The sequence below is a fragment of the Rousettus aegyptiacus genome, unplaced genomic scaffold (genome assembly GCF_014176215.1).
Source record: "Rousettus aegyptiacus isolate mRouAeg1 unplaced genomic scaffold, mRouAeg1.p scaffold_m13_p_10, whole genome shotgun sequence".
Lineage (NCBI taxonomy): Eukaryota > Metazoa > Chordata > Mammalia > Chiroptera > Pteropodidae > Rousettus > Rousettus aegyptiacus.
Window position 1 is genome coordinate 63492621 of NW_023416285.1, and position 12628 is coordinate 63505248.

General features: G+C 34.8%; 1 protein-coding gene across 1 annotated transcript in view; it reads left to right on the plus strand.

Moving 5' to 3' along the window:
- Nucleotides 1-12628, plus strand: part of LOC107509634 — a 70150-nt gene that overhangs the window by 42115 nt on the left and 15407 nt on the right. Inside the window, exons 13-14 of the mRNA XM_016142310.2 lie at nt 2573-2693; nt 3259-3349. Of these exons, the coding sequence (XP_015997796.2) occupies nt 2573-2693; nt 3259-3349 (212 nt within the window). The remainder of the gene's footprint in view (nt 1-2572; nt 2694-3258; nt 3350-12628) is intronic.

A 12628-nucleotide genomic window follows, 5' to 3' on the forward strand; every position in this document is an offset into this window, starting at 1 on the left:
TGTACCCATCGGTGGCAGAATACAGATTCGTTTAAAACACACATGGAACATTCAGTAGGATACACTATATGCTGGGTCATAAAACAAGCCAATACATTTTTTAAATTAAAATCTTAAAGAATATTTTTTGACCAAACAATTAAACTGGAAAAGTCCAAATTATTTGAAAATTAAACAGTATTCTTCCAAATAATAAAAAGTTCAGTAAAAAACAGCATGTGAAAATAGAAATATTTTTAACTAAATGATAATAAAAATACAGCATACTAAAATTTGTAGGATGAAGCTAAAGAATTTGTTAAAGAAAAATATATAGCTTTAGGAGTTATATTAGAAAATAAATATTTTAGACAATGGTCTAAGCTTCTACCTTAAAGAGAAAAAAAATGAGCAAAATATAATAGTGAGGACCCTCTTTTTAAAAGTTTGTATTACCTGTCATGAGTACTTCTTTGTAATTTCTAATATTGGTTATTTGTGCCTTCTTATTTTTTTTTTTTGGATTACCTTTAGCAAGTGTTTATCAATTTTATTAGTCTTCACTGAACTAATTTTTTTCATTGTTAATCTCTATTATATGTTCATTTTTCATTTCTTTAATTTATACTTTCACCCTTGTTATTTCCTCATCTCTACCTTTGGCTTATTTTGATGTTCTTTTCCTAACTTTTTAAGTTGGGGTCTTATGTTTTAATTTTGAAGCCTTTTTCATTTTCTAATATGTTAAATTATGGGTGTAAAATTCCTTTTATGAATTGTTTAGTTGTAGCCCATCTATCTTTGATATGTGGCTTTACTGTTGTCATTCAATTTCTAATGCTTTTTAATTCTCATTGTGATTTCTTCTTTGACCCATGGGTTATTTAGAAGATTTTTCTTAAATTCCAAATATATGATGATTTTCTAGTTACTGTCTTTGGTCATTGTGCTCAAATTTGTGGACCTTTATTCAATTTCTTAGCCTCTCGGCCTCTTCCAGAATTGGCAGTTGACCCAAGGAGGATGGGTTGAAACTTAGAGCCTCACTCTATGAGTCTCCTTTTCATCTAGGATCTTCTCCTCATAATTTTTTTTCACTGCCTTGTTGATTCTTTAATGCCTCACATTGATTTTCATCTATTTTATCCAGTTTTACTAGCTGTTCTCAGTAAGAGGCTTGGTCCAAATTATTGAGTCTGCTATCACTAAGTGAAGAACCTCTGATAATGATGATATTTTACTGTTGTAAAACATAGAAAGAATGGAGATTGGAGGATTTCATGGATAGACAGACCAGTAAAAGACCCAACAAGGACATAAAAACAAAACTTTGTCCAAAGAATAGAATGAAGAGGAGAAAAAAGATGATACTTCTATTAGTTATTCATCATTGCATAATAAAATACCACAAACTTAGTGGCTTAAGACAGAACATTTATTACCTCAGAGTTTTTAATGGGTCAAGGATCTAGGCAATGCTTAGCTGGGCCTTCTGCTTCAGAGTCTCCCACAAAGTTGCAATATGTCATCCAGAGCTGTAGTCTCATTTGAAGGTATTACAGAAGAAGAATACATTTGTAAGTTCATAAATACGGTAGTTGGCATAATTCAGTTATTTAGGGCTATTTGACTAATGGCCCTCAGTTCCTAAATAATTGTTGGCTATATTTTCCTTGTCACATAGTTCTCTTCATAGAGCACCTCACAATATGGCAGCTTGCTTAATCAAACCCAGCAAGTGAGAGAGAATGCTTACAATCTTATGACGTTCAATCACAGAAATGGTATTCCCTCACCTTTGCCATATTCTATTGGTTAAAAGCATGTCACAGTTCTCACCCATAATACAAGAGGGGATTATGCAAAGTTGTGAATATCAGAAGGAAGTCATTCAAGACCATCTTATTCTTTGCCACAGTATTCGCTTATGTATACAACTAAGTTTTCCCTTCCTCTGGCAACAGTAGAGAAAATGGACAGTAGACTAGAAAAACAATAGTTAATTTATAACAGACAACTTTTGGAAAAGCAGCAAGTAAAATATCAAAGCCTGAGTAACAAGGAAAATAAGGCTATCTTTCATAGAAAGAAATTGTGATTAGACACAAATTGAACTATAAAAAGATTGCTAGCCTCTTCTAAGGTTTAAGCCAGGAGTACAATCCCATGAAGCTATATAGCTGAAAAGAGAAGCAAGTTCACCCGGAGGTCTTGAATGCTTATGTAGAGATAAAAACAAAACTGTATTTGTTCATGATGTGAATTGGTTTTGTCTGTTACAGTCATAAGGGAATTTTTCATGACTAAGAAATCTACTTCATTAGTATTTGATATGTGTTCTAAATTTTTTCTTTATTAAACATTTCAGTGAAACTTTAAGGATAGAGGATGTATTCTGTTTATCAAAGTATGTAGTGCCATTAGTTCTATGAAATGAGAAAAAACTAGGCCGCTTTGCTCTATTTGTTAAAACTAGTTATCTAGTTACCGTAGAATTCATGAACAATTGCATGGTTGGAAATGCTACATGTCGATTTTACACATACATATTAAAATGCACAACTATGTTATTAGGTTTTCTAATTTTTTATAGGACCCAAATGAAGATACAGAATGGAATGAAATTTTAAGAGATTTTGGCATTCTTCCTCCAAAAGAAGAACCAAAAGATGAAATTGAAGAAATGGTTTTACATTTACAGAAAGAAGCAATGGGTATAGTTGTGTGTTTGGTGGGCTAGGTGAAGGGGATAATACAGTTATGATAGTGATAGTGTATCTCATGAACTTAGAGCAAGAGAAGGCAGTCAAGATTATTTAATGTAAGTTCCACCTAGACTTTTCAAATTAGGGTGCTGACACCTAAAATTTCTAATTCATATGCTCAAAGTCACATGCTAGTTAGTAACAGTCCTAAAATGTCCTGGTATCTAATCCAGTGAGCTTTCTTCTCCTCTACCTTGTGGTTACCTCCGATTTTGATCATTCTACATAGTATGTATTATTTGTCAAGATTTCCAGGTACTTGGTAAATTTATGGGGTCTAACAGATTTTCACATCTACTTTTAAATGTAGCCTGGTAGTTATGTGAACTCTGAGAGAGTAATAACACTTTAAACAAACCTGAAGCAGTCACATTATAGCTTTATATATTGCAGAAACTGCAACATCACATTCTCGATATCCATTTAGCTACTATATTGTTTTTTCTAGACATGTGACTATAAATTAAAATTAGTTTTTAAACAATTCAATTATTTACAATTTATTTTGTTTTAGTTAAACCATATGAAAAGATGACTCTTGCACAGTTGAAGGAAGCTGAAGATGAATTTGATGATGAAGATATGAGAGCTATTGAAACATATAGGTATAGTGATTAATTGGGTAATTTATGAGTTTTGGAATGAACAAGTATTGTAACAATTAATGAAAAATATCTATTTTGTCTCCAGAATGAATTAAAAGAACAAAACTAATTTTTAGTAAACTTTAAAACTAACTCACTTTCTAGAAGACGGAATTTTTCCTGATTTTTTTGCCTTTGCTTAAAAACTATCCAATAATGTATCATAGACCTTCATCAAATTACATATGAATAAAGTCGAAAAGGTCAATAATTGGCCAATAAAAAGAGGGCCATGATTCCCTTGAAGCAAGATGTCTGTTAAGGATTTCTATTACTTAATAATTAACTACCAATCATAAATTCTTTCAGAAATTCGAATATTTCTCAATTTATTTTGATGCAAAAACCAGGCAAAGAAGTTGCAAAAACTATGCTACAGAAAAAGATCTCTTATGAATGTAGGTGCAAAATTTTAAACAAAATATTAGCAAATTAAGTCCATCGACTTAGAAAAAAATACTATATCCTGAACAAATGGGATTGGTCCCCAGAATTGTTTTAACATGATTTAAACAAAAAAACAAAAACAGTGAATTGGGTTAGAAGTAGCAATACTCCAGTAGCAATGAGCACATCTAGTACTCATAAAAATGGAACCAGTGTTCCTTGGAAAACCGCTTTATTCCACAGAGTGGGTTGAGAAATTACAGCATGAGTCTGGAACATTGTACGGTGCCAGCAAGTAAAGAAGTGCTAAAAATATTTTTTTTAGATTTTATTTTATTATTTTCTTAAATTTATTGGAGTGACATTGGTTAATAAAACTATGCAAGTTTCAAGTGTATAATTCAATAATACATCATATGTATATTGCACTGTGTGTTCACAATACAAAGTTAAATTTCCTTCTATCAACATATATTTGACCCCCCCTTTACCCTTTTATACTTTCCCCTTCCGCCCTTCCCTCTGGTAACCACTAAACTGTTGTCCATGCTCATGAGTCTCTGTCTTGTTCATTGTTTTCAGTTTTATATTCCACGTATGAGTTAAATCATATGGTTTTCAAATTTTTCTGTTTGATTATTTCATTTAGCATGATAATCTCGAGACCCATCCATGTTGTCACAAATGGCAGTATTTCATCTTTTCTTATAGCTGAGTAATATTCCTTGTACATATATACCACATTTTCTTTATCCAATTATCTATCAAAGGGCACTTTGGCTGTTTCCATGTCTTGGCCACTGTGAATAATGCTGCACTGAACATTGGGGTGAATCTATCTTTACAGATAAATGTTTTCAAATTAGAAATTTTTTTGTTTGTCTTGTTCATTTGTTGCTTCTATCCCACATATAAGTTATATCATGTGATTTTCAACCTTTTCTGTCTGGCTTATTTCACTTAATATGGTTATTTCAAGGTCTATCCAGGTTGTTGCAAATTCATGGACATGGACATTGGACTAATGGTGACCAGAGGGAAGAAGAGAAGGAGAAGGGGAAAAGCTAAAAAATAATAAAATATTAAAAAACATAAACATAAATATATATATAAAATATTATATATATATATATATACATACATACATACATACATAAATTTTTCTTAAGGTATAGTGGCCAAACTAAAAGACTTCACAATGGTCAGAGATAGAACAACTTGAACAACAAATATCCATGAGCTCATAGTGATATAAATAACTAAATGAAAACATAAACAAATTCAGAGGAAGAAACACTTCTTGCTCACTGAAGAATTCCAATTAACAAGTATATACAGAATGAGGAAAATAGAGAATCACCATCAGGACACCACAGCAATAATCCCTCATGGCAAGATCTATCTGCTGATAGATGCTAAAATGAGTGGGTCGAATTTTAAATAGAAACAGTGTATTTGCCTAATCTCAAAGTATCTCCCCCCAAAGTATTTAATAATTTTAAAGATGAAAATAGTAAGCTTCGGTGTAGAGTTTTGGTGGATCCCATCTTGGGGAAGTGACCAACATCACAAATAATACATGTTGACATCAAGTAACTCCAGATATGATGTGCTGAGGATAACATATCACCTCTGTGGTATCCTTTTCCATAACGCATAACCTCAATCTAATCATAAGACTACATCAGAGAAACCCAAATTGAAGGGACTTTCAAATAAACACTGACCAGGTTGGTGTCAGGAAATATGGCAGAGTATAAACTCCAGAGATCCATCTCTTTACCTAGACAACGGTCATACTGGCTGAAACTCTGAAGTGACAGATTTGGAACTCTGGACTCTATTTTAACATTTGCAGCTTCTAGGATAAAGCTTGGCTGGTAAATTGCATTTGGTACTGGTTGATTTCAGTCCTCATTTGTGGCGATAGCCATTCATTCCTTGACCCACCCCCAGCTTCATGGCAGGTAGATGGACAGCAACCTGTGTTTCTGGTAAATATTGCTGGAGCAAGGTGGGCAGTAAACACTTCATCCTCAAATATCAAGGTTCTGAGTTCTGACTGTGGATTGCTGCTTCTGAATGCAAAGGTACAAGCACAGAGTCTGGTCATCACTGTGTGAACTCTCACTGGTTCAGGTGGCTTCCAGGGTATTTAAAGGAGCCACATTTATATTTTAGAGACATTAAAAAACAACCATATATATGGGAGAATTTAGAAAGCCTTGGGAGAGATGAAGGCTCAGAAAAGAAAACACTTTATTCTTTCACCTCAGGGTGAGCTCTGGCACAGTGACATTCTACAGTAATAATAAAACAAACATGGGAAGGAGGAGAATCTGATTTCCAGAGTTATCACCTTATATGAATCAAATGTTTGATTTCCAATAAAAAAAAAAGTCACGAGGCATACAAAGAAACAGAAAAGTATGGCCATTCAAAGGAACAAAATAAATCAATACAAAATATACCCAAGGAAACCCAGATGTCAGATTTGCTAGACAAAAACTTTAAGACAATTGAGTTAAAGATGTTCAAAGAGCTAAAGGTAGACATGGACAAAGACAGGAAAACATCATATAAACAAAATGGTAATGGTGGGGAGTGGCTCCATAGTGTAGTGGTTTACATGTCTGCTTTACATGCAGAAGGTCCTGGGTTCTCATTCCAGGTGGAGCCATGGACCATACCCTGGGTGCACTAGGCCCCATGTGCACCAGGCCCTAGGTGCATACCATGAGCATGTGAGAGGAGACACCCTGCTTTCAGAGATTCAGTTCTTAAGGGAAAACATCAACATCCATAGGTCAGGGGTGGAAGTGGGGAGGGGATTAAAGATGGGGAAAAATGGTGATAGCAATAAAGAGAAATTATAAAATGAACCAAAAAGTAAAAAGTAAGATAATTAAAGTAAAATATACAGTAGAGGGCTTCAAAAACAGATATGAACAAGCAGAAGAAAGAATCAGAACATTTGAAGACAGGACAATTGAAGTTATTGTGTCTGAGGAACAGAAAGAAAAAAATAAAAGTGACCTGTGGTACATTACTAAGTGAACCAACATATGTAGCATGGGAATCCCAGAAAAAAAGAGAAAAAAAAAAATATTTGAAGAAACAATGGCTGAAAACTTCCCAACTATGACAAAAGATATAAATTTAGAAATCCAAGACGCTCAGTGAACTCCAAGTAGAATAAACTCAAAGAGACCCATACAAAGACACATCACAATCAACTGTTGAAAGACAGAAGCTTGAAATCAGTAAAAGTGACAAGGGACTCTTAATAAAACTATGAGCCAATTTCTCATCAGAAACCTTAGAGGCCAGAAGGCAGTGGGTTGATATATTTAAAGTGCTACAAGAAAAAAAGAACTGTCAAGCAAGAATTCTATATCTGGCAAAACTATGCTACAAGAATGAAAGAGAAATTAAGACTTTCCTAGGTAAAAGTTAAGTGAGTTTATTACTACTAGAATTGGCCTAAAAATTAGCTACAACAGTCCTTTGGTCTAAAATTAAAGGGTACTAGACAGTAACTCAAAGCCATGTGAAGAAATAAATAACAAGTAAAGGTAACTACATAGGCAAATATAAAAGCTAGTATTACTGTATTTTTGGTTTTTAACTCCTTTTTCTTATGTGATTTAAAAGGCAACTGCATAAAACAATAATTATAAATCAATGTTAATGGACACATGATAAATAACAATGTAGTCTATAACAATAAAAACATAAAGGAGGAAAAATGGAGATGTATAGGAAGCAGGGTGTATGCTACTGAAACTAAGCTGGTATTATTCATAGTAGGTCATTATAAGATATTAATTTTAATCCTTAAGGTAAGCACTAAAAGAATATAGAACAGGAAAAAAGAATGAAATCAAAATGGTACACTACAGAAATCAACTAAATACAAAAAGAAGCAGTGACAGAAGAATTGAAGAACAAAAAGCATATAAGAAATACAGAAAATAGCCAAATGGTAGCAATTCTTCCTTATTAGTAATTACTTTGTTGTGTTGGTCCCACACTATTAATTTTGATGCTATTGGCTAGGAATGCTTGAGCCTCTATGATTCATATATTGTGGCTGGAGCAGCTCTCATGGTTCTTACTATGATTGCAGGATGTCTTCAGCAGGAAACCATCAAGGAAATTTGAGGAACAAGGTTTATTACTCACAGGTTCTGGAGGATATATGGCACACCTGAGGGCCACGCAGCCAGGTCATGGGGAGAGAAAGAGATAGAGAAGGGAAAGGACAAGGGAGATGGGGAGGGAGAAAACTCGTAACTGCCTTATTAGGGGTATCTAGACTTTGAGAGTTCACTCATTATTGGCTAATTTAGAGCATAAGAGCTGGGATTTGAGCACAGGAAGAAGGTTCACTTAAGCAGTCAGCTATCTAGGTTACCCAGGGTTTTCTGAAAGAGGGAGCTTCATGAGTAGGAGAGACCTAATTCCTTATTTGGTGGTTTTGCTAGTAGCTGTGTCATATAGCTGGGAATACGTTTTTCAAGATGGATGTCTTTTGAAATAGATGCCTGACCATTCAAAAGCTTAATATCAGGCACTTACATTACATATTTTATTTTAACTGTAAATGAATTTTAAATTTAATTAATCTACAATTAAAGGCAGAAATTGGAAGAATGAATACAAAGAAACACAATATAGGTCCTGAAAACCAAAGCAATTTTAAGGAAGAACAAAGTTGGAGGACCCACATTTCTTGATTTCAAAACTCAGTACAAGTAACAGTACTCAAAACAATGTGGTAGTAACATAATGACAGATGTACAGACCAATGGAATAGAATAGAGAGCCCAGAAAAAACTTCCTCAGATAGTTGAATGGTTGCAATAGGGTGCCAAGACCATTCAATGGAAAAAGGACAACAAATGGTGCTAGGAAAACTAGATATCCACATGCAGAAGAATAAAGTTGGACTCCTAACTCACATCATATACAAAAATTAAGTCAAATGGATCAAAGATGTAAATATAAGAACTAAAACTAAAACTCTTCAAAGAAAACATAGGGGGAAATGTTCGTGACATTGGATTTAGCAATGATTTCTTATATATAAAACCAAAAGCACAAGCAACAAAAGAAAAAAAAGTAGATAAACTGAGCTACATCAAAGTTTTAAACTTTTGTGCAACGATGGACACTATCAAGAGATTGAAAAGACAACCCGCAAGAGAAAATATTTGCAAATTATATATATGAAAACAGATTACTAACCAGAATATATAAAGAACTCCTAAAACTCAACAACAAAAAGACAACCCAATTAAAAAATGTGCAAAGGATTTCAGTAGAAATTCCTCCAAAGAAGGTATACAAATGGAAAATACGCACATGGAAAGATGCTTAACATCATTAGTCATTAGGGAAAATAAAAATCAAAACCACAATGAGTGGGACAGAGGCTACCCCAGTGGTAGAGGCAGCTGCGGACCTCTCTTAAAGGGGCCATGTCCACGAGCAAACTTTTGTGCTGACGGACTTGCTCATTCTGAGCACCAGTGCCAGTTGGCTGTTCAGGGAGGTACCTGGGACTTACAGGGGGTCACTGAGTTGTCAGAGTGAGGGCTGGAGGTGAGGCTCTCTCCTGGACAGAAGTGCTGGCAGTATCCATTATTTCTCTCTTGAGCCCTTCTCCTTCCCAGTGTGCAGACACAGCGCCTCCATAGCTGCCATAGCCAGAGGTCATCAAACTGGATAACAGAGGTCTCTCTGCCCAGAGGAGTCCCTGAAACTCTGCCTCCCGCAACTCAAGGCTTCACCCACGCTACATTCAGGTGTGTCCGCGCTTAGTCAGCAGCACCTGGACTCACATTGATGGCAGCTGGCCTCAGTTTCTGGTGTGGCCTTTTGAGGCAACTATAAGCACAGCATCTATGGGTTGCTTGCTGAACCTTAACAGGTGGTCCTGGAGAAGCACAGGCTTGGGCTAAATTTGGTCTGCAGCTGAACCCCTCTCAGGACTGTGCCACTGGACACTTAACACGCAAAGCTGCACTAATAAGACCGGGAGACTGAGGAGATTTGCTTAGTATACAGAAACAGACACAGAAAGGTAGCCAAAATGGGAAGACAAAGAAGCAGAAACCATATGAGAGGAGAGAACAGAGATCCAGAAATAATAGAGTCAAGCAATCTAACAGATGCAGAGTTCAAAACACTGGTTATAAAAATGGTCAATGAACTTATGGAAAGTGTAGATAAATTAAGTGAGAAGTTCAACAAAGATAAAAAACATAAAAATGGAAATGGAAATTATAAAAGGGAACTAGTCAGAAATGAAGAACACATCTGAGATGAGAAGTATATTAAATGGAATAAATGAAGTGAATAAAGAAGAGGGTCAAATGACCTATATAGAGGATGGGAAAGCCAAGGATACTCAATCAAAATGGCAAGAAAAAAGAAGCCAAGACTATAATAATAATTTGAGAAACCTATGGGACACTATTAAAGGTAAAAATATCTGTCATAGGAGTACCTGAAGGAAAACAAGACGTTGAAAAGCTATTTGAAGAAATAATGATGGAAAACTTCTCTAACTTGGTGAAGGAAATAGACATAAAATCCCAGGAAGCTCAGAGAGTCCCCAAAACCAGGAACCTAAAGAAGCCCTCACCAAGACACATAATTAAAATGCCAAATGTTAAATACAAAGAGAGACTCTTAAAAACAGCAAAAGAAAAGCAGTTAGTTACCTATAAGGGAGCACTCATAAGACTGGCAGCTGATTTCTCAAAAGAAACAATGCAGGACAGAAAGGTTTGGCACAAAATATTCCACGTGATAAAAACCCCAGAATCTACAATCAAGAATATTTTATCCAGCAAAGCTATCATTTAGAGTTGAAGAACAGATAAAGATCTTCCCAAACAAAAGTAAGTTAAATAAATTTATCATCACCAAGCCAGTATTACAGGAAAAGTTGGAGGGACTTCTTTAAGAAGAAAAAAACATGTATCAAATCAGGAATAAAAAATGGAAATTACTACATTCCTATCAACAAATAATTCAAATGGAAAAGAATTAAGTCCTCCAACAAAAAGACAGAGTGGCTGAATGGTTAAGAAAACAAGACCCCCTACATATGATGCCTAGAAGAGACTCATTTCAGATTAAAAGACACACAGAGACTAAAAGGAAGGGGACGGAAAAAGATATTGCCTTGGTGGACCTAGAGGGTATTGCACTGAATGAAATGGGCTAGATAGAGAAAAACATATATTGCATGATTTCATGTACCTGTGGAATCTAAAGAACAAAATCAACAATAACAACAACAAAAGTGGAAGTAAACTCATAGATATAGAGAATATTTAGAGGGGTACTAGATGTCATAGGGGTTTGGGGAGGACAAAAAAAAGGCAAAGGGATTAAAAGATACAAATGGATAGTTGTAGAATAGACATGGAGATATAGAGTATAGCATGGGGAAGATGGTTAAAAATTTTGTAATAAATATGTAAGGGGGAAGAGGGGTACTAGATTTAGTGGGTGATCACTTTGCGAGTTATGTGAATCTCTCATCCCTATGCTATACAACTGAAACTGGTATATTACTGTATGCCAAATGTAACTGAAAAAAAAAAACCCATTGAATTGTACAATGTAAATACAAGCAACTAATTGTCTATTTCAATATAGAAAAAATATATTCAATTCAAAAAAATTTTTAAGATTTTTCTTTTTAAATGCCAGTTTATATTTTTCATATTTTATATACATAATTTTGTTAACATTTTATTTTTTTATTTTCCCCCTCCCTTCTGGTAACCACTAGTCCATTGTTCATGTCCATGAATCTCTGTTTGTCCTGTTCATTTGTTGCTTTAAAGTTTATACCCTACATATGTGATATCATATGATTTTAAACCTTTTCTGTCTGGCTTATTTTGCTTAACAGGATTTTCTTGAGGTCCACCCATGCTGTTGCTAATGACAGTATTTCATATCTTCTTATGGCTGAGTAATATTCCACTATATATATGTACCACTGCTTCTTTAGCCAATCATCTATCGTAGGACACTTCGGTTGCTTCCATTTCCTGGCCACTGTGAACAATTTTGCTATGAATATTGGTGTGCAAATATCTTTTCAGATGTGAGTTTTTAAGTCTTTGGGGTAAATATCCAGTAGAGGGATTGCTGGATCATATGGTAGATCAATTCTTAGTTTTTTGAGGAACTTCCATACCGCTTTTCATAGTGTCGTACCAATGTGCAGTCCCGTCAGCAGTATATGAGGGTTCCTTTTTCTCAGTATCCTCTCCAACATTTCTTATTACTTGCCCTGTTGATTATAGCTCTTCTAACAGGTGTGAGTGGTATCTCAGTGTGGTTTTGATTTGCATTTCCCTAATAGTTAGCGATGTTGAGCATCTTTTCATGTTTGTAGGCCATTTGTATGTTGTCTAGGGAGATGTGACTGTTCAGGCCCTCTGCCCATTTTTTGATTGGATCGTTTGTTTTTCTCTTGTTATTGAATCGTGTGAGTTTTTTGTATATTTTGGATATTAGGCCCTTATTGGAGGCGTTGCTCATAAATATATTTTCCCATTGAGATAGTTGTCTCTTCACCTTGTTGATGATTTCTTTTGCTGAGCAGAAGCTTTTTAGTTTGATGTAGTGCCATTTATTTATTTTTGCCCTTACTTCCCTTGCCTTTGAGGTCAAATTCACAAAATCCTTTTTAAGTCTAAGGTCCTTGAGTTTTGTTCCTATGTTTTCCTCTATGCATTTTATCATTTCAGGTTTTATATTCAGGTCCTTAATCCATTTTATGAGTTAACTTTGGTGTGTGGTAATAGACAACAGTTTAGT